General features: G+C 45.0%; 1 protein-coding gene across 1 annotated transcript in view; it reads left to right on the forward strand.

Moving 5' to 3' along the window:
* The first annotated feature begins 255 nt into the window (after positions 1-255).
* Positions 256-23,065, forward strand: part of HEXA (hexosaminidase subunit alpha) — a 31,117-nt gene continuing 8,307 nt past the window's right edge. Inside the window, exons 1-3 of the mRNA XM_043919682.1 lie at positions 256-556; positions 20,584-20,676; positions 21,676-21,741. Of these exons, the coding sequence (XP_043775617.1) occupies positions 304-556; positions 20,584-20,676; positions 21,676-21,741 (412 nt within the window). The 5' untranslated portion in view covers positions 256-303. The remainder of the gene's footprint in view (positions 557-20,583; positions 20,677-21,675; positions 21,742-23,065) is intronic.

A 23,065-nucleotide genomic window follows, 5' to 3' on the forward strand; every position in this document is an offset into this window, starting at 1 on the left:
CTGGTGCGCTTATCCTGCGATCGCAGGCCTGGCAACTGCGGAGGTGCATTAGCGACTGCTCCACCAGCCCCGGGAACCGCCTGCACGTGAACCATCGCCGATGCCCTGCACCATCCACCGCGGGCCGCGGGAGCTTCGGGTTCACTCTGGGACTGGAGGGACTGGGAGTCAGTACTCTCGGATCACCGGTGAGGAGCTGTCGCGGGTCACGTGACCCGCCGATTGTCACGCGGGTGCCGCCCAACCTGACCAGGCCGTCACGTGGCCCGGCCGGCTGGGGGAAGGGAAGCCGACCGGCGGGCCATGGCGGGCTCCACGCTCAGGTTTTCGCTGCTGCTGGCGGCAGCGTTCGCTGGGCGGGCGACGGCCCTGTGGCCATGGCCCCAGTACATTCAGACCTCTGAGCTGCGGTACACCATCTTCCCGCACAGCTTCCAATTCCAGTACCATCTCAGTTCGGCCGCGCAGGTGGGCTGCTCCGTCCTAGACGAGGCCTTCCAACGCTACCGTGACCTGCTCTTCGGTTCCGTGGCTTTCCGTTTTTCCCACCCCATAGGTGAGTCGGACCTGCCCAGTCTCGTTCCCGGGCTCTGAAAGGCCCTGCCTGGGGACAACTCCCCCAAACCTCCTGAAACGCCCTTCCTCTGCCTTTTGCCCACCCCCCATAGTCTGTCCCAGTCCTCTAGCCTCCACTTCCACCTGCCCCTTTTCTCCAGCTGTCCTCTCAGCCTCCCCAAGAGTTGGTCCCCCACTTCCATTCACTTCTTCACTAAGTTGACTGGCCAGAACTTTTCTGTAATCCTGTCCTCCCGCTATATATTTCATCAATAATGTCTGCTTTAGGACTACAGTTCAATCAGATTAGGAAATTCCTAAAAATACTGTGCCAGTAGACATCTAAGGTGATCCCTCTGAGCGTGTTCCATTGTCTGGGTCCTAGTGAGGTTGTGATCAGGGCTGGGGAGAGGCCAGAGCTAACACCCGCCACTGGTAAGACTAGATGTGAGAGATATACTGACCTGTGCAAAATTACATAAAACTATCTGACCCCTATTAGGGAAATGTTTAAACCGTGAGAGGAAAAACACTGACCACTTCCATAAGGAAATGAGTTTTAAGCAGCCACTTAAAGTGAGGTGGTGGATATAATTGGCCAGGACTGAAAGGAGGGTATTCCAGGAAGGAAGGAAGGTTTGAGCAGAGGCACAGAGGCTTACAGTTAAAACCACAGTGCTGGGCTGGTGTGTGTAATGAGGTGGGGGACTGGGGACCAGTGAGATTGAGGAGGGTGTGGAGTCGAAATGAAGAGTCAGGAGTGCTTTTGATATGGGCTTCATATGAAATAGCACAGGCTGGCAATTTTTCTTTAAGGCGGTTACTGAAAATTGTGCTTGTGGGGTTTTATCTAGTGGGAGATAATGAAAACTGTTTTGGACAAACATTACCAAAGAAGAGACAAGAAATTTCCTTCTCTGATGTTCTTTCTGTGGAGTCTTCCCTTTGGAGCACAGTTTCCTGGAGAGGCTTTCAGATGACTTGAGCCATAAGCCATAATCCTATTTCTGCAAAAACAAGGAAGAATCTATGGAGGAGAACAACATCAACAAAGCCCAAACCATAGTATATTTCCCAATGGGATTGAAGAAAACAACATATGCAAGTTGTTGTTGAGTCTCTTAAGTCGTGTCCAACTCTTTTGCGACCCCATGGACTGTAGCCCACCAGGCTTCTCTGCCCTTAGGATTTCCCAGGCAGGAATACTGGAGAGGGTTACCTATTCCCTTCTCCAGGGGATCTTCGCCACCCAAGGATCAAACCCACATCTCCTGCTTGGCAGGTGGATTCTTTATCACTGAGCCACCCGGAAAGCCCCATATGCAAGTTAAAACTTAGCTAAAGCTACCAGTGTCCTTGTAGGCTAGCTCCTCCACCAAAGATCAAACTCATGCCCTGTGCATTGGGAGTGCAGAGTCTTAACCACTGGACTGCTAGTGAAGTCCCCAGTGCTTCCTTAACGCAGTACAACTTCTGGTTTTGATCCGCTCCTCGAATTCAGTGAAGTTCATACTTCCAGGTTTTCTAAAAAACAAGTCTGGTGTTGAGTTTCAACTCTACTCTGAACTTGCCTCCAAGGCTTAGCTGTAGTCCATTAATTGCTAAATGGTTTGTGGAAGTATTTAGTACTTGTAACTGACAGGTGTTTATGCCAACTGGAGGATATGTGTTACATGTTGTTAAACTTGTTGAACAGGGTTATTTTAGGCTGTAGATACTTGAATGAACCTAGTTCTCTGTTTTGATCATTAAGCCACATCCTGTTTACAAATCAAAGAGCTGATTATTTGAGATAGCATCAACTAATGTTGCTCCAAATACTTTTTGGGGTGCTTGATGGAGTTGATAAAGTCCAGGTAAAATGACTAAATCTGATTATGTCATTTGGCTGCATTCTTTGCTTTTCTTGAAACTAGTTGATTGAAGCCATAATGATTATTATAAAGTTCTCATCCTGTTCTGATGTTTACATGTACATCCCTGGGAGTTACTTAGGATGCCATTGTCCCTGAACAGAATAATCCCCCACCTCTTCCCCAGACCTTTTAATCTAGAATGGAAGGAAGATTATTGTATGAGTATCTGGATCCTTCTGCAGCCATTATCAATATTTAATTAGCTTATCCTCAGATGTTAAGTGACCAGGTTAATAAGTGGCATAGCTCATGATAATCTGAATCTCCTAAAATTCCTCCTTTGGCCATTCCTTCTATAATTGTGCCCTGAACATAGATATTTAATTATTTGTTGAATATACTAAAATTAACTTTAAAGGGCTACTTCGTATAAAAGTTTGTAAAAAGGTTTCATGATTTTTGTTTATGTCCTGTTTTGTTTATGTCCTGTTTATGTCAGTTGCTCAATCATGTCCGACTCTTTGCCACCCCATGAACTGCAGCATGCCAGGCTTCCCTGTCCTTCACTATCTCCTGAGGCTTCCTCAAACTTCTGTCCATTGAGTTGGTGATGCCATTCAACCATCTTGCCCTCTGTCGCCCCCTACTCCTCCTGCCTTCAATCTTTCCCAGCATCAGGGTCTTTTCTAATGAGTTGGCTCTTTGCATCAGGTGGCCAAAGTACTGGAGCTTTAGCTTCAGCATCAGTCCTTTCAATGAATATTCAGGACTGATTTCCTTTAGAATTGACTCATTTGATCTTGCAGTCCAAGGGACTGTTCTTTATGTCTAAGATCATCAAAAAGATGATTTGCATATTTCATTTAGAATTGATTGTCTTTCAAGTTTCAAATTTGGAATATTAGCATGTGATTTCATGAAAAGGAGGATCACAGTATGCTCTGGTCCTAAATCAAGCTGCTCTTAACTCATCACAGAATTAGAGATGCATTGGAACTGCATCTAGAGAACGTAGGAGGGAAGCCGGTAAGGGGCAGCTCCCCCATGACAAGGACAAGGCATAGCCTTGGGGTGCTTGATGGAGTTGATAAAGTCCAGTTCAGTTCAGTTGCTCAGTCGTGTCTGACTCGTTGAGACCCCATGGACTGCAGCATGCCAGGCTTCCCTTTCCATCGTCAGCTCCTGGAGCTTGCTCAAACTCATGTCCATCGAGTCAGTGATGCCATCCAACCGTCTCATCCTCTGTTGTGCCCTTCTCCTCCCGCCTTCAATCTTTCCCAGCATCAGGGTCTTTTCCAGTGAGTCAGTTCTTTGCATCAGGTAGCCAAAGTATTGGAGTTTCAGTTTCAGCATCAGTCCTTCCAGTGAATATTCAGGACTGATTTCCTTTAGGATGGACTGGTTGGATCTCCTTCTTGTCCAAGGGACTCTCAAGAGTCTTCTCCAACACCACAGTTCAAAAGCATCAATCTTCAGTGCTCAGCTTTCTTTATAATCCAACTCTCACATCCGTACCTGACTACCAGAAAAACCATAGTTTTGACCAGAAAAACCACAGCTTTGACAACTCTGTTGGCAAAGTAATGTCTCTGCTTTTTAATATGCTGTCTAGGTTGGTCATAGGTTTTCTTCCAAGGAGCAAGCATCTTTTAATTTCATGGCTGCAGTCACCATCTGCAGTGACTTTGGAGACCAAAAGAATAAAGTCTATCATTGTTTCCCCATCTATTTGCCATGAAAGTGATGGGACTGGATGGCATGATCTTAGTTTTCTGAATGCTGAGTTTTAAGCCAACTTTTTCACTATCCTCTTGCACATTCATCAAAAGGCTGTTTATTTTTTCTTCACTTTCTGCCATAAGGGTGCTGTCATCAACGTATCTGAGGTTATTGATATTTCTCCCAGCACTCTTGATTCCAGCTTGTGCTTCATTCAGCCTGGCATTTTGCATGATGTACTCTGCACATAAGTTAAAAAGTCCAGGTAAAGTGGCTAAATCTGATTATGCAGAAGACTTGATTGCCACTTATATATATTATCTTAAAAGCAAAGATGAAGAACACAATGCAGCAAGAGAGTTTTGTAGTAGAATTCTTTTTCTTGTGAAGGGGCATGTGGAGGATGGAGGGCTATATAAGGAGAAGAAATACAGTGATTTGAGAAGAATAGGTATCAGGAGAATTATTTTTAGCAAAGGGCAAAATAATTGTGTTCCATTTTGAATCCCTGGGCCTAGGATAGCTTGGCCTCTACCAGCCCCTCTTCTCGCAGCTGAACCCAAGAAGCTCAGCTTGGTCTAGATGTGTGGGGGTAGTCTGGGCCTGGTTTATGAAAAATTCCAGTCTTATTTCCTTGAGCCATTTCTGCTTCCCCTCTCCCCTGCTTGAAGACCAATTACAGTAGTAGACTCAGGGTCTGAAACATGATCTATTCAGGAGTCAGCCACAGAATGTTTATTGATCACTTCTTTAACTATATTCCTTTGGCAAATTGCCTAATTTGCAAGTAGCTAATGCTGCTTTTTATTTTCTAATGTGTCTACATTCCAAGCATTTCTGAGGATATAGGGAGATAATGATGAGTGTCTTTACAAACTTTGAACACTACAAGGGAGAACTGGGTATTTTGGTTTTTTTTTGACTGTGCTGGGTCTTCATTGCTGTGCAGGCTTTTTCTCCCCGTGATGAGCAGGGACTACTCTTCAATGCAGTGTGCGGGCTTCTCATTGCCATGGTTTCTCTTGTTTCAGGGCCTGGGCTTTAGATGTTGCAGCTTCAATAGTTGCAGCTCTCCAGCCCTAGAGCACAGGCTCAGTAGTTGTGGCACGTGGGCTTAGTTGCTCCTCAGCATGTGGGATCTTCCCGGACCAGGGATATAACCTGTGTCTCTTACTGTGCAGTGCTTAGTCTCTCAGTTGGGTCCGACTCTTTGCGATCCCATGGACTATAGCCCGCCAGGCTCCTCTGTCCATGGGAATTCTCCAGGCAAGAATACTGGAGTGGATTGCCATGCCCTCCTCCAGGGAGTCTTCCCAACCCAGAGATTGAACACGGGTCACCTGCATTGCAGGTGGCTTATTTACCATCTACCACTGAGACACCAGGGAAGCCTAAGAACTTGGTGATTTTTAAAATGAAACAAAATATAAAACATCTAAACCGTCCAGCTGCCTTTCTTCCCATCTCCTTCCCCCCCACTTCTTCACCTCCACACAGAAGAGTGAAACACGGCACTGGAGATTTTTTGCCAGTTGGTTCCCTCTTTTTTGATTTGTTTTTAACAGCAGGTGGGGTCTTTTTTTTTTTTTTCTTACAGCTACTCAGTTTTGCTAGGGCATGTTGTGGATTTCTTAGCCCATTGAAGGCATAAACCTCAATCCTTTTCCTAATGATTTGTCAACTGAAATTAAAATGTATAGCCTGAGATCTGTGAGTTCAGTTTTATTTGAGGACTCAGGACTCTAACCCAGGAGACAGCCTCTCTCACAGCTCTGAAGCACTGCTCCAAAGAAGTAGTGGGGGAGGTCAACAAGCACATAGGTGACTGTGGAGAGGGGTCCACGCGGTCAAGCACACATCTCGGTAGAAGGCTGTTCTTGGTCACGAGGAACAGGTATCTGGTGCTCTTCTATGTTTGGAAAGATACAAGAAATTGGATTAATACAATTTTCTCCTGAAAATATCCTAACTGTCTGAAGGCTTCTTCTGCCAGTTTTCCCAGAGCGCCTCGTTCCTGATCTTTGCGCTAAACTCCTGTCAAGGTGTGTTGAATGTCTGTGACTGCAGTGGCTGCTCACCCAGTCCTTGAGCTTGATGCCGAGTGACATTCCTTAGGTGACAGTTACACAAAAAGAAAAGTTTTGCTGCCCAACTAGTATTTCTTTTAGAAATGAATGAGGTTATTACTCTTATGTTTCTATATTTTCCTAAATTTCTTCTGCTGGCCCTGGAAATAAGTGACAAGATCAGAGTCGATGTGCATCATCCAGAGGTTTAACCAATTGGATGACAAGCTTTCTCTCACCTTCGTGGGGCCACTGACCAGAGGGGCAGCTGAAGAGAGGAGGTTGGGTCTGAAGAGGTGAGACATGTGTATGTGAAGCATTTCCTGTGACCTGCCTCAAGGCTTAGGGGTTTGTAGTCTGTTGCAACAGAAAAATGGGTTTGCTTTTCTACTCTATTCATGGCTGTAGTGAATAAGACGTATTACTGGGTCAGGAACTTCTCTTTTATTTCCTGCATCTGTTTTAAGCTACTGTTATTGCTTAAGCCCCCTGGCCATGAACTCAACCCTGATCTCTAGCCAGCAGTGGGGTGTGCTGTCATTGTGTCCACATCTTGAGGTTGGCTGCGGCTTGGGTCTGGGGTGAAACTCTCTTCTCTGGCAGTGTGTGCTCAGATGCAGGAAGTTTGAGGCTTGGCCACTTGAATGTCAGTCAGTAAGCTTCCTTTCTTTTGTAAAGCTTTGGGATGGGAGCAAGGGAGATGGCTTGCCAGGTACATTGCCCTGGATGAAAAGTTTAACTACAGTCTTATTCAATCTTGGGAGTAACTCGGATCCCACATTTGTGGCTTTGGTCTTTTAACTAGGGCCACAGTCCTAGCTTGAGGCCGATTCAGAGCTGCAAGCCCATGTCCCTTTTATACTGGGTGGGCCAAAAAATTTGTTCAGGATTTTTTAAGGTGTTACAGAAAATGAACTTTTTGGCCAACCCAGTATGCTGGTGTGTCAGCCTGTTTGCCACACAGGGTGGCATCACACAGCAGCGGAGCCCTTAGGCTTCTGTAAGAAGCTCAGGGAAGGCCCTCAGGGCTGCGTCTGTGGTGTGGTTTTCCCACAAGACACCTTGCCCCTAGGCTCTTCCAGCCAAGTTGCAAAAGTGACTTTTTAGGAAAAGACAAGTAGAAAATGGAAGGAAACGAGCATTTATTGAGTATCTGGCACTTGCTGTATGTTATAGCCTCTAATCTTCACAACAGCTCTGTGAGATTGGTGTTATACTTAGCTTTCAGAACTGAGACTCAAAGAGGTTAAGGACCGTGCGTGTCCAGGCTCACACAGCCAGCAGTGGCAGAGTGCAAATTCCAGTCAGGTCTGTTTGTCTGCCAGGACTTTGCTTTTTATGCTGTGCAGTGTAGGGACAGTCTGCTCATAAATACCTTTATCAAGCATTATACCAGTTAGGGATTTGGGAAACTCATTGTCCTTTTGTAGGATTAAACTCTGATAACACTTCAGTGTTAATTACTTCAAATAGTAACTTCTAACCTCTAATTGCCTTAATCATTAGCACTCAAGTTGTGAATATTTTGATCCCTGGCCCATTGTTTGCAGATTCCAGTAGTATTTCTAGCTGGCTTCCCCCCTTCCATTCATCCTTAATACAAGCAGTATTTATTAAGCAACTATAATTTGTTATTAGCACTGGTCCAAAGAATATTAATGAGCTGCCTATGCCCTTAAAGAATTTACAGTCTCATACTACAAAGCTACAGTAATCAAAATAGTATGGTACTGGCACAAAAACAAACACACAGATCAGTGGAACAGGACAGACAGCCCAGAAGTAGACTGGTACACTATGGTCAGTTAATCTGTGACAAAGGAGGCAAGAATATACAATGGAGAAAAGACAGTCTTTTCAGCAAGTGGTGCTGGGAAAACTGCACAGCTCCATGTAAAAGAATGAAGTTAGAATATTCTCTAACGCCATATACAAAATGAACTCAAAGTGAATTAAAGACCTAAATGTAACACTAGATACTACTGAATGGGAGAAAATATTTGCAAATAATATGACTGAGAAGGGATTAATATCCAATATATATAAACAGTTCATACAACTTAACATCAAGAAAATACCCAATTAAAATGTGGTTGAAAGAAATTAATAGCCATTTTTCCAAAGCAGAAATGCAGCCAACAGGAATGTGAAAAGATGTTCAGTATTGCTAATTATCAGGGAAATGCAAATCAAAACCATAATGAGGTATTACCTCACACCTGTCAGGATGGCCATCATCAAAAAGAACACAAATAACATTCGTGAGGATGTAGAGAAGAAGGAACCCTCCTACCCTGTTGGTAGGAATGTAAATTGGTGTAGCCACTGTGGAAAACAGAGTGGAGGTTTCTCAAAAAACTAAAAATAGAGTTACCATATGACCCAGCTGTTCCACTCCTGGCTAAACATATGAAAAAAAACAAACACATCAATTAGAAAAGATATTAATACATGCACCCCAGTGTTCACAGCATCATTATTTCCAATTGCTGAGATATGAAAACACTCTAAGTGTCCATCAACAGATGAATGGCTAAAGAAGATGTGTGTGTACACACACATGCACACAATGGAATACTATTCAGCCATACAAAAGTCATACAAAAATTTTGTGATTTGCAGCAACATAGATGGACTTGGAGGGCATAATGCTCAAACAGAGAAAGACAAGTAACTCTATGATATCACTTATATGCAGAATCTAAAAAATACAGCAAACTAGTGAATACAACAAAAAAGAAACAGACTCACAGAATATAGAACAAACTAGTGGTTACCAGTTGGGGGAAGGAGGGGCAATATAGGGGTGGGGGAGTGAGTGGTACAAACTGTTGGGTGTAAGATAGGCTCAAAGGTGTAAGTACAATGTAGGGAAGTAGCCAGTATTTTGTAATAATCTTAAATGGAAAGTAACCTTTAAAAGTTGTATAAAATTTTAAAATGAATTTTTTCAAATACTTAAGAATTTACAGTCTTGAAATGGACAGACATACAGTAAAGTGTGATTTTTGCTAATAACTGAAGTACAGGTGCTTTGGAAACACCTGATGTGTGTGTGTGTGCAGGTGCACATGCATAGGGGGTACATGTTGAGAAGACTTCCAATAAGAGCTGTCTAATAAGACCTGAAAGGAGCTGATGGAGGTGGAGTTGGTAATCTACACAGAAAGAGATACATGTAGGAAAGGCCTTTAGGAAAGAAGCTTTCACGACATAGTTAAGAAACTCAAGTTCAGTGATGTCAGTATGAAGCACACAGCTACAGGTGGATCAGCAGGTTCTGAAGCTAAGGAGGTGGTAGATGCAAGGTCATGGAATGGCCTGGTGAGCCCTGATAGAGAACATGAGCTTTATCCTGAGGTCAAGGAAGGCCAATAAAGGCTATTAAACAGGATAAGTGATGTAAACTGAACTCTACCTGCATTGGGGATTGGTGGGGAATGGGACTAGAGGCAGGAAACCCACTTAAAAGACTCTTATAGTGGTCTAGATAAGAGATGAAAGTGGCCGAAGTGGGTTGACAGCTGTACAGACAGAGAAAACTAGAAAGATTGAAGAAAATTTAGGAAGTAGATGTCCTTTGACAATTAAATGGATAAAGAAGATGTGGTACATTTACACAATGGAATATTACTCAGCCATTAAAAGGAATGAAATAGTACCATTTGCTGCAACATGGATGGACCCAGAGACTGTCATACTAAGTGAAGTAAATCAGACAGAAAAGACAAATATCATATGGTATCACTTACATGTAAAATTCTAAAAAAGTGATACAAATTAACTTATCTACAAAACAGAAACAGACTCACAAACTTAGGGTTACCAAAGGGAAAGGTGGGGGAGAGGGATAAATTAGGAGGTTGGAATTAACATATACATACTACTATATAAAATAGATTAACAACAAGGAATTAACTGTTTAGTACAGGGAACTCTATTCAGTACTCTGAACTTTATGGGAAAAGAATCTGAAAAAGAATAAATACATGTATATGGATAATCAAATCACTTTAGTATTCACCTGAAACTAATGCAACATTGTCAATCAACTATACCCCAATATAAAGTTAAAAAATTTTTCAAAAGAAAAAAATTTTAGGAAGTGGAATGCTTGAAAAGTAGGGGTTTTGATGGAGAAGGGGGTGCTGGGGATGACTCCAGATTTGCGATTTAGTAATTTAAATGTATTCAGCTGCCATTCACAAAGATAGGGAAAATTGTAGGAGAGCAAGAGAAGGAGTGGAAAGAGAGACAGAGAGATTGATGAAGAGGTTGGAGGCAGACGGGAATGATGAAAAGTGAGTTTGATTTTGGACCTGTTGAGTGTGAGGTGTCGATTAGCTAGCAGACAGTTACCTGAATGGTGCTAAAGCTTGAGAGAATGAGTTGGAACCTTTAGGACAATGAGTCCTAAAGGTGACCATGAGAGGGTGTTGAGGAGGAAAAGGAGGATGTCACTGGATAACTGCTAAGCCAGAATGTGGGTTAGTTCTTCCTCTTGAGTCACCCAGGATTTGACAAGGTGAAATCACCTAGTCACCTAGGATTATGACTAGCTTTCAGACAGAGAGGAACACTGGAGACTGGAATCCAGAGTCTTAGGTAAATAAAGAAGTGACCAGGAAGTTGCACAGTTTTGTGACAAGGAGAGGTTCAAGATTTTACAGCTGAATGTCATGATTTCCAGAGGAGAGGTGGTTGTGGTTTTTTTACTTGATGGAAGAGGGTGGATGGCCTGGAAGCAGCCCCCATATGTCTATCCCAGGATGTGAGAAGGAGCTGCCTCTCAGAGCAAGTTGTAGGGAGAGGCAGGCTTCAGTAGTGGGGGAAGTAGAAAAGGCTGCAGATGTTGGTAGTTGAATAACCATGGAATAAGGTTCCAGAGGGTTGGCAGGTGTGGATGATTGTAGTACAGGTGAATTGGTGGAGGAGAGGAAATAGCCCTTACAGGAGTGGGAGTGTGGGCCCATAAGGAGCAGAGGCGTTTATGTATTGGGCAGAGTGACAAAAGAGGATCGCAGTACAACACGGTAGATTTCCATGACTATGAGATTGCCAAGGAAGTAAGTTCCAGAGATAAGCAAAAGTTCATGTATATGTGTGTGTGTATGAGAAGTTAATATATGATAAAGGAAACATTTCCAATCAAAAGTGAAAAGATGTGTTAGTTAATAAATATGCTAGGATGACTGGTTGACGGTTATCCATTTGGAAAATATTTTAATCTTTACCTCATTCCAAGCACAAAAGTAAATTCCAGGTGTGCTAAAGATCTAAAGATATGCCATCAAACTATTAGAAGGACTCAAAGGAACAATTCATTTAGTCTCAGGGTAGAAGAGGCCTTTCTAAACAAGTCAATAAAGGACTAACAGATTTGACTACATACAAATTAAAGCAAAAGAACCCATAAGTTAGAAAATAAAGGACATAATGAGGCAAATATTTGTAACCTTAAAAGACAAGGTTAAAATCTAGAAAGAGCTCTGCAAATCAGTTAAAGAAAATTAACTTTTAAAAAATGCAAAGACAAATGAACTTATCTTCAGAACAGAAATAGACTCACAGACAGAAAGAACAGACTTGTGGTTGCCAAAAGGGAGCGGGGAGGGAGAGGGATGGACTGGGAGTTTGAGGTTGGTGGATGCAAACTGTTACATATAGAATGGATAAACAACAGGGTCTTACTATACAGCTCAGGGGACTATATCCAATCTCTTGGGATAAACCATAATGGAAGAGAACATTTTTAAAAGAATTATATGTGTGTGTGTGTGTGTGTGTGTGTAACTGAGTCACTTTGATATACAGTAGAAAGCAACTGTACTTCAATAAAAAAGTTTTTTGTTGGGAAAAAAGTATAAAGAATATGACCAGTAAATATAAGGCAGAGCTGAAGTTCAATGACTCTTACAGAAATACAGATTAAACACTGCTGTTTCTCTTTTGTCAATCAGACTGGCTCAGATGGAAAGGAATTGAGATGGTCTAGTTTTGGAAGGACGGAAAGATGGGCCCATGGATATTGGTTCACATAAACCAGTACAGTAATTTGGAAGAGTAATTGGCAGTGTCAAAACTAAAAACTTGGACTTTCCTAGTGGTGAAGAATCTGTCTACCCATGCAGGGGACACAAGTTCGATCCCTGGTCTGGGAAGAACCCACATGCTGCGGGGATCACATGCTCAGATGCCACAACCAGTGAGCCAGCATGCTGCAACCCCTGAAGCCTGTGCACTCCAGAGCCCGTGCTCTGCAACAAGAGAAACCCCTGCAACGAGAAGCCCACGCACCACAACTAGAGAGTAGCCTCCACTTCGCTGCAATTAGAGAAAGCCCATGTACAGTAGCAAAGACCCAGTGCAGCCAAAAATGAATAAATAATAAAAGGAAAAAACACTTTCATATTTTTGGCCTAGCATTTCTACCTCTAGGAATTTTCTTACCAAAATCTCTCACAACTGCTTTAAAAAATAATATAGATATGAATATTTACTAGAGCATTGTTTATAATATTGAAAACCTAGAAGTAGTCCCAAATGTCCACAAAGGGAAAGAAGTTAGTAATTTCAGCTTTTTAAAATTAAAGTATGTTTGGGAGTTCCCTGGTGGCTAATGGTTAGGATTCTGATTTCACTGCCATGGTCCCAGGTTGGGGAACTGAGATCCTGTAAGCTGCATGGCGTGGCCAAATGAAAAAAAAAAAATTAAAGTATATCTCCAAAATGGAATTGCATTTAACACTTACAAACAATGGTGTAGGTTTATATATACTGACATTAAAAGATCTGCAAATCATTTTGGTAAGTGGAAAAAAGTAAGAAACTAATATGTATTGGGCTCTCATTTTTGTTTTTAAAATATATCTATATAGTTAAAAAAACTGGGAAGTAGGCAAAATGATAACCAAAGTTATCTCTTAGGATCTAGAATTATAGGGAGATCTTTCCGTGGACGAGGGGAGTGAACAAGTACAGGTTAAGTTTGAAAAGTAAAGGAAAAAAGGAAACTTCTAACTTCAGCTTTTACAAAAGAAGACAGAAGAGAAAACATTCAGGATTCACCTATGGGCTAGAAGGATTGTACTTCAGAGTAGGTATTAGTAATCTATGGGGGGAAAAGAACTGCAGAACTCATGGGAGGCGGCACCATGATCCAGACAGAATTCAACAGCACCCAGGAGGGTCTCCAGGCCAGGGCAGGGGGATTCTCAGACTCCCACTTTACCAGGAGGAGAAGTTTGACAGGGCGGCCTAGCCTCTTCTCCTGGACGCACCACTGCTCTCGTATATCGGCAGCTGCCCAGGCTTAGAATACCTTTTCCTTCTTGGTAGCTGGCAAACTCCAACTCAAGGTTCAAAGTCCTGCTCAGAGGTCCACTTCCAAGGTTAAGCCTTCCTCTCTGCCTCTGGAAGGAGGCAGCTATAATATCTACTGTAGCCTTAATCACACTGTTTTGTAACTGTTGTTTGTATCTGTCTCTCCCACTAGACTGTGAGCTCCTCAAGGGCAGGGACCAGGGCTTGTTTTTCCTTCTAACCATCCCAGTACCGAGCACAGGTCCTGATGCACAGTAAGTGCTCCGTGTATCCTTGTTGGAATGAGTGAGGAATGAATGACTGCAAGGGCTCTCATTAGGTCAAGTGTGGGGAGAGGACGCCTGGATGCCATGCATATAAAGGTGGGAGGGAGAGGGAGAACCAGCGCCGGCCCCGTCAAGGAGAGCGCGGGACTGCTGCTGGGCAGGGTAGACTTGAATGAGTGGGATGTGCCAGAGACGGGGTTGACTTCCCTAGTTTTCACTCCAGAAGCCAAAACACATGCCACTTTATTACCAAAGCAGTGGCATTTCTTCATGCTGCTAAGATTCTGTGAATTAAACACATTGCTGTGATGGAAATGTTTTGATCCAGGGAGGAGCAGTGTGGGTCGAGGGACAGGCTGTTATGCACTGAGGTAAAGACATGGGTTCCAGATAGCTGTTGCAGGAAGGAGTACTGCCTTCCAGAGAAGTAGAAAGACCCAAATCTTTGGATTTGTGGACCTAAGAGCCTTCAGAGCAGTATCTGAAAAGGTACTTTCTGGGTGTCTGGGTGTCTTACTGCTATTCACCACCTGAATTCCACTTCCTAAATGGCGCTAGTGGTAAAGAACCCGCCTGCCAATGCAGGAGACATAAGAGACACAGGTTCAGTCCCTGGATTGGGAAGATCTGGAGAAGGGAATGGCAACCCACTCCAGTATTCTTGCTTGGAGAATCCCATGGACAGAAGAGCCTGGGGGGCTACAGTCCATGGGGTTGCAAAGAGTCAGACACAACTGAGCATACACACTATGGCAACCGAATCTTAGATCTTCAGAAATGCTAGGTTTGGGTGTATAAAAGTAATCTCTATATTAACTGTTTGCCATTTATACCTGATTATTGTGTAGCACAGTCATTATGCATATATAGAATTAAATATGCATTTAAAAAATTCTAGCATCATTCATTTTTTCTTTTCAGCAAACATTTATTGAATGACTACCGTGTGTCAGGCACTGGGAATACAAAGACACTGAGATTGGTCCCTGCTGTTGAGGAACTCACAGCCTTGGTGAGGAGACAGACAAATAAACAGCATATATTAAGATACCTGTTATGAAAAATGTATGTATATGTTGCTTCATGATCACATAGGAAGGTCTGCTAGGAAAGGGGAGGGGACTGACAAAGTTTTACAGAAGGAAAACCAGAGCTGTTTCTTAATCAGGTGAGATATGGAGGCAATGCAAAGTTTGTTTCAATTGGAGGAAGCGATACTGCAAAGAAAAAGAGTGAGAAAATATAGCACTTCCAGGGTTCTGTAAAGACTTCATTGTGCTCCTGGGAGAGTTCCCAAACAGGAGCAGAGAAAGACAAGTTTGTATAATCATTCAGCAAATTCTGCACTTTATCCTGAAAGCTGTGGGGAACCACTGTAGGATTTTGAACTGAGATTGTCATAATCTAACTTTCATATTAAAAGATCACAAAGGATAGTCGATTGATATGGTATATAAATGGAGGCAGGGAGAGCAACTTGGAAGATTTTTTTATAATCTAGGTGAAAATTCACAAGAGGCTGAATTAAGGCATTAACCCAATGGGAGTGGGAAGATGGTGATGAGGTCAAGAGCCACTATCAACTTTGTAGTTACAACAGTTAGATCTTTCTTTTATTATTTGGCTGCACTGGGTCCTCTTTGCAGCACTTGGGCTTCTCTAGTTGTGGTGTGCAGGCTCTAGAACATGTAGGCTCAATAGTTGTGGTACGTGGGCTTAGTTGCAGTATATGGAATCGTAGTTTCCCAACCAGGGATTGAATGCGGGCCCCTTACAATGGGAATGTGGAATCTTATCCACTGGACCACCAGGGTCCCTCTTATTAGTCTATTTAATCTTAGTGCTTGGGCTTCCCTAGGGGCTTAGTGGTAAAGAATCCACCTGCCAGTGCAGGAGTTTGATTCCTGGGTCAGGAAGATCCCCTGGAGAAAGAAATGGCAACACATTCCAGTATTCTTGCCTGGGAAATCCCATGGACAGAGGAGCCTGGTGGGCTATGGTCTGTGGGGTCACAAAAGAGTCGGACACGACTGATGAACTAAACAACAACAGATCTTAGTGCTTAGCACGAGATTTGCCACATACTAGACAATCAATAAGTATATGTGAATGGTCTTTTGATCTGCTCAGAAAGATAGGAGGAGGAGGAGGTGGTTTCTGGTTTGGGTGATTCGATAGATGGTGCTATTATCAAATTGTGAGAGAAGGTTAGCCAGGAAGATTAATATAGAGTTAGTTCAATTCTGTGTTTAAGTTTTGAAGTGCTTTTGAGACATTTGAGTGGAGGTGTATGAGTCTAGAGCTCCAGAAGAAAAGGTAGATTTGAGAATCATCAATCACTCTGGGAGTGAATGACATTGTCCTGAGAGAGTGTAAAATGAGGAGAAAGAGAGAAGTCTGTAAGCCTGGGGACACTGGCATGTAGGGGAGGATGAAGGAAAAGGAGAACAAGGAAGCATGTTCAAGGCCTTAGAAGGAAAACCAAGACAGAAAGCGTCCCTTAAGCTAAGGGAGTTTAGTTTCAAGAAGGTCAGGGCTGTCTGATGCTGCCTAGAGGGCCGGAAGTGAGTGTCAGTAGAATGCTGCGTCTCTAAAGCAGGGGTTTTGTCTGGTTTGATTGCTCATGTATCCCCAGCACTTAGGACAGCCTGGCACATAGTAAGTGTTCAATAAATTAACTGATGAATGAATGAATGAACTGAAAAAATCCCTTGCATTTAGTTGCAGAACCACAGGTCCTTGGTGAAGGTATTTTCCCAGGAGTGATGGTGAAGGAAGCTAGATTATAGTGGACTGAGGAGCTGAGAGGATGTCAAAAAGCGGCTACAAAGAGAGGACTGTGCATGCATCTTCTCTTATGTGCCGGGCACTGAGCTAAGCACTTTACATGCATTAACTCATTTAACCTCAACAGCCCAACAGGCTAGATACTGTTATGGTCATCAGATGAGGAACCTGCAGCTCAGAGGGAAAAATAACTTGCTCAGGGTCCCACAGATAGAAAGTGTCAGCCAAGATTTGAACCCAGATCTGTCTGACTTTGAAATTTAGCACTGAACCGCTCAGCCTACATTTCCTATAGAGTTTCTTTGTGACCAGAAGGAGAGAGAAAGAAAGACTCTTTGGGATGAGTTGAGATCAGGAAAACGTGCAAATATTTTAATGCTGATGGGAGAGAATCGCAAAAAGAAATAATTTGAAGACCTGGGGAAAAAGGGAACTAATTTATACAAGAGGAGTCTGGGGAGAGTTGCAGACCACAGGTAAAAGGAAGCCCCTTCCACTGAGGTAGGAAGAGGAGAAGACCAGGTGTGTGTTGCAGGTATTTTTGTCAGGGAGGAGAGGGGAAGGTGGAGGTGGGCAGAGTTCCCTTCAGGTTTTCTGCTGAGATTAAAGCAAGTGGTAATCCAGTTATGGACTTGAAGAAATGGTACAAGTCTGAAATAGCTGTTGCAGAGACTAGGAAAAAGCGGTGGTAGCGATTTTCAGAACGGCATCAAGGGCCCAGGCAAGATGAGAGACCAGGATTAGGTGCACCAAAGGCAGATGTTCGATTGATCCAGGTTGAGGGTTTTGCCCCCTGCATGCGACAGAAGGAAGGGATGGACTGTTGAGAGTGTTGGCTTGATGGTGTTGGAGGTGCCCGCATCTTGGGCAACAGGAAGGAAGTGAAGACGGCAGAGGATGGAGAACAGAAACGAAACGGAAGGGTCATAGTACTGGGACCCGCACAAGTGCAAACAGCGGGATTTGGGTGGTAAAACAGTTTCAGGTTTCCCTGTTCTCAAGAGTTCCACCTCCAGACCTGACCTGTGATGAATAAGGCAAAATTGTGCTAAAAAGAGAGGGATAAGGAGAGAAAATTAACAGTGGCTGTCCTGTCAGAGAAGGAGAGGGGTGCTGAAGATAACTTTTTTTCTATAAACACTTCTGGGCTGTTTGCCTTTTTTTTCCTTTTCTATTTTGGCTGCACCAGGTGGCATGTGGGATCTCACTTCCCCAACCAGGGATCAAATCTGCGTCCCTTGCATTGGAAGCATGGATTCTTAATCACTGGACTGCCAGGGAAGTCCTTGAATTTTTTTAACTTCTAAAAAAAAAAAATACAGAGTTTTCATTGAACCTGGGAAAGAGCAGGCTTCCGTGAAAGCAGGGGGATGAGGGAGCAGTGGTCTGGAAGGGGACCCCGGGCTGTGTGGTTAGTCTGTGGAATCATGAGGTGTTGGCTCTGAGGAGGAGCAGCCAGTAAACAATGGTCCCACCCTGCCATTGTTTAACCAGGGAGGAAGTGGGAGCCACAAGACTCAGTCAGCTTGACAGCAGCAAAACCGAGCCAGAACTAACCCCTCCTGATCTCCCAGCTCAGTGCTCTGTTTTCCATGCTGCTTCCTGAGCCCTGGAGGCTTCAGAATTTCCTGCTGTCCTGCCCAGGCCCATTGCAAGGGTGCCCGTGCCATTGCTGGTGAGCTGGCTGTTTGCCAGACCCTGCTTCCCACACCTCAATCCCTCCCAGTGCAGGGGCTGTGGGTGTGTGTAGAGGCAGCTTGCCTGTTCCCTGCCTATTTCCTGTTCTCTTCAGAGTAGTGACTTGGAGGCGGAAACTACAATGATGGTCTCTATTTACATCCGTTTAAATGACCCAGCGTCCCTCCTGTTTTGCCAGCTCTCCCGTCACCGCCTACTCCGGTCCTTCCTCCTCAGAGCTTGTTTAAGCAGCAGCCATGACTCTGTGTCTTTTTAATCAGCCCAGGCCCACATGAGTCACTGAGAGCACTTACGACAGGGCTTCTTCACCATGAGATGGGTGGCCGGGGGTGGAGAGATGAGCCCCTAAATGAGGGACCTTGTTCTAGGGGAAAAGTCCTTTCATTTTTGTCAGATCCTCAAAGGAGTCTGTGACTTTTCCCCTCTTAAAAGACCAGGGATTTAGAGAATGAAGTGCAGGCGTGTTTTAGAAAAACCAAAATATGATAACAGCAATTACATGTTCCCTTGTCTTCTCCGTAGGAGTTCAGATAATCCTGGTGTTTGTGCAGCCTCTCCCATCATCAGGATGGTGACTGTGGCAGTTGCATAAGGGAGCTGAGATTTCTCTGTTTGGTAGACTGAAGTCCAGAAGGTTAAGATGATAGCTTAGGACTCTTGCCCTCTTTGGCATGCCTGGCCTGGGTAGGTGTGCAGATGAACTCTCCACACACTGATACTGGGACTCTGTGATGTGTAGGGTCTGGTGGGGACCAGGGGACGAGGGATGAGGCGGTAGTGTAAGGAGGGATATTATAGTTCTCTTCATGCCTGCCTCTCAGTGAGGCCCTCCTTGGTCTTTGGGATTTGCACATTCTGTGTTGAGTGCACTCTCTGCCCTGACAGTCTGGTTGTCCTCTGTTGTGGGCATGAGTCTTCAGGGTTTAGAATGGAGCTGTGAGTTGGCCTGTTCTAGAATAACCTCAAATTCTCTTCTGCCTCCAGGGTATAAGCAGGTGTTAGTGTGGGGCGACAGGGTGTTTACCGGCAGGGGAAAGAATGTGTTTGCTCTTGATAGTAGGAAAGGATCCCCAATTGACTTGCTTCTTGGCCAGCCTGAAAGCCAAGAGGCAGCCTTGTGGTATAGTGAGCAGGAGATTAAGCAGGCTTCCTTTTGGTTCAAGGCTCCTGAGTTCCTTCTGCCTACAGATGGATAATGTTTGGGATTCCAGTGTGGTTCTGAATCCTCTCTCCCTGCACTGTGCCAGACCATTCTACCCCTGACTTTGCAGTTTCATAGGAAGTCACGGGTGTCATGGTGGCAATGGGGACAAATGTGGCTCCAGAAACAGAATAGAGGGAGTTCACCGAGGTTCATGCTTGGGGCGCGGTACAATCAGTACCACCCTGAAGGTCATGGACAAGAACCAGTGGGAGGATGGGAAGAGACCATCCATTGTATTTTGGTTTGGTGCTTTTTTTTTCCTGTGTAGACTGGGATCTGTTGAACTATATTAGATAGTATGTTGTCTCCAACTGGTGGCTTTCCACTGTTGGGCAGAAGTCTGCCTTGGACAGAGAACCTGTTTTGGAAGAGGAAGGAAGGAAACAGGATGGTCTGGTGGCCACGTACCTTTGCTGGAGCGCCAGCTAGGCCATCGGAGGCCTCCTCTGCACAGCAGACCCGCCTATCACCTAGTTCATTTGCTCACATCAGCTCCTAACCTGTTACAAAGCTGGATGCCTTCATCTGGAGCCCTCCAGAACAGTGCTCCTTCAAGTGCCAGTCTGCAGTGAGATGAGAAGCATATTCACCAGAATGTAAAACTGTTCCCTTCATCAAGAAAACCTTGTTACAAGAAACTGTTAGCACTAAACTGTGTTTGCTCGGACATAACTGACTTACACTCTGGAGTCATATAAGCTTCCTGTCTGGTGACCAACCAGTAACACCACTGGCACATCAGCTAACCTGCAGATCACACTTTGACTAGCAATACTTCAGAGCCACCTCTAGTTCAGAAGCAGTTGTTGAGGTCTTAGAACCTCTCCAAACCAGAAACAGAGAGCCCTGGTTGCAAGGAGCTGCTGGCAGGTCCATCATGCAAGGGCCAGGGTGGGTGACTGCGGGGAGGGGAACACAACCCAAGAGACAAGTCAAACAGGTGACTAGGCGGCACCTGTGCCAAGGGCAGCTGTCCGCCCCCCTTTCTCTCTTACCACAGACACAAACTGAAAGAACTAGAGTTGGGAACCCTCCTGTAGGGCCTTGGTTTTGCCTGGTGTTTCTGGCGGTGAGTCAGCCACACTGAGTTTATTACCCTGTCCTTGCAGAAAAACGGCATACGTCAGAGAAGAATTCATTGATGGTCCTCGTCGTCACTCCCGGATGTGACCAGTTTCCTTCTTTGGGGTCTGTAGAGAACTGTAAGTACCACTTTGGTCCTTGTTCTAGAAGCCAGCACTTGTCTGGAGCTGTAACTCCAGACGGCCTGGCCTCAGTTGCAGACGCTAGGCCTGGAGCCCTCCACGAGGGTGAGGGGCAGGGGTCACCAAGTGCCCAGAGCCATCAAAGGAGAGTTTTTCCTATGCACTCTAACCAGCGTCTGAAGGTTGGCCGTGAACATCACACTGGCTAGTCACTGAGTCCCACAGGACACCTACCTTCTGGACTGAATATAATCCCACTGGCATTTTAGGAACTTACGCACTTTGTTGGTTTTTCTCTTAGAGACCCTACACTAGAGAGAGAAGGAGTTTTCGGCCATTTGAACTGAGATGAAGCCAAGTCATTCGTCCTGTGGCTGCCCTGAGCAGCAGCATCTGGGGACATCTCAGTGTACAAAGTGAACATTCAGGTCTTGGCTTCTTCCTCACATTGCTGAGGAAGTAGCTAAAGCTTGGAGACAAAGGGAGAGGGGGGTGACTTCAAAGCCTCTGGGAACATTGTAACCTGGACTCACCCCTCCAAGCATCCCTTTCCCCTTTGTCCTTTGACTGAAGCCTGGCCGGAATCCATGTTTCTGGTTGGGAAACAGACCCATAGGGAGGGGGGTGCTTTGCAGAGGATTCCAGGCCAGCCTGCCCCTCCTCACACACCATTTTCCGGAGCCTCAGAGCCACTGGGTGACCACCCTCCCACTCTGGCCCCAGGCCTGAGTATCAGCCCTGCTCCCGCAGGGAATGCTTCCTCTTTGAAAGAAAAAATGTGTTTGTTTGTTGTTGTTTTTTCCCACGGGGATCTTAGTTCCCCGACCAGAGATCAAACCCAGGCCCCCTGCAGTGGGAACGCAGTCTTAACCACTGGACCACCAGGAAAGTTCCTTATTGTTGATTTTTAATCCAAGGTTTTACAGAGAACATGTGATTCTCTCTAACCTGAGGGTAGAAATCCTTAACCTAACGGAACCATTTCTGTCATTTCAGACACACTGACCATAAATGATGAGCAGTGTCTCCTCCTCTCCGAGACTGTCTGGGGCGCCCTGCGAGGTAACAAGATGGGGCTGATGCTGGGAGAGAGAAGGATGATGTGGGGAGGTGGGCACTGGTGGGGTGAGGGGCAGGACCGGGGGCCAGGCAAATACCACCCCCCATAGGAGCTTCCTTTATGGAGACCAGTTGGAGTATTTCCTCAGCTCCCTGCAGGGAGTGTTCTCCCCACTGTCTCCAGCAGTTGACAGGTGTCATGGCCTGTGCAGCAACAGCCACTCCCCTGGCAGGTACTCTGGGAACCAGAGGGAGTCCCCGCAGGCTGATGGCAGGCACCAGCAGGGGCAGGCGGCTGGGGAGAGGGGCCCACTCTGCCACACACAGTTTGTTCAGCTCTCACTACAGACAGGATTGGAAGGGCTCTTTAAAAAGGAAATCTAGATCAAAAGAGACAAATGTCAAAAAAGAGGTAAACAGTGATAAAATGAGGACTTCGCTAGCCAACAGGTGACAGGCCCCTGCCCTTCCTCTTGGTTCACTGAGAAGGTATCTGGTCCCTAGACACAGACTTAGCCAAGTACTTCCACCCCTTTTGGTAAGAGCCCTCCCGGTGAAGGAGGGAAGTTCTCACTGAACCCCAAACCTTGTGTCAGTTTGTTTTTATTCCCTAGCCCCTCCTGCCCTCCCCTGCATTCTGGAGAAACAGCATGCTGACTCCCCTCTCTGCCCTCTTGTACATTTTGAGTGGGTGCTAACAATTAGTCATGTTAAAGTGGGAGAGTTCTGGGACCCCAAGTGCCAGGCGTCAAGGTCAGGCTGGAAAGAAGCCCAGATGGTACACTGGAAGTTGGCCTCAGGGGAGGTGCTGAATGACCACAAAGGCCTCACAGGTTTTTAAATTCTCAAAATTTAGGATTCTGAGACTCTTTCACAGGGCTTCTGCTGGGTTTGCAGAAGTGAGGGCCCAGCTATTGAGAACATCTAGTGCTCTGGACACAGCATGCCTGCCCTTGGGCCTCACCGGAATCTCAGCATCTGTGTCCAGTCTCCTGGGGCAGTTGCTACCTGCCAGACCTCAGCTCCCTATAGTTGGTTCTCTTCTCAGGGTCTAAAGAGGAAAAGTGGATGTTTCTTTGTCTTTTGGGTCCAGCTGTGGACCCACAAGTTTATGATCTCGTTGAGTTTATGAAACTCAAGTTTATGATCACATTCTCACAATTCAAAGTGAAGAGGCAGCAGGTTGGAGGCCCCTTTTTCTCAGCTTCCTGAGCTCCCGATGAGTATTATCCACTAAACTATTTAACCCCTTGTGAGCTGGCTTGTCCTTTCACATGTCCTTATAGGCCCCAGCTGTTGAGAGCATTTAATGCTCTGGACTCAGCAT

This window comes from Cervus elaphus, chromosome 12 (genome assembly GCF_910594005.1).
Source record: "Cervus elaphus chromosome 12, mCerEla1.1, whole genome shotgun sequence".
Taxonomy (NCBI): domain Eukaryota; kingdom Metazoa; phylum Chordata; class Mammalia; order Artiodactyla; family Cervidae; genus Cervus; species Cervus elaphus.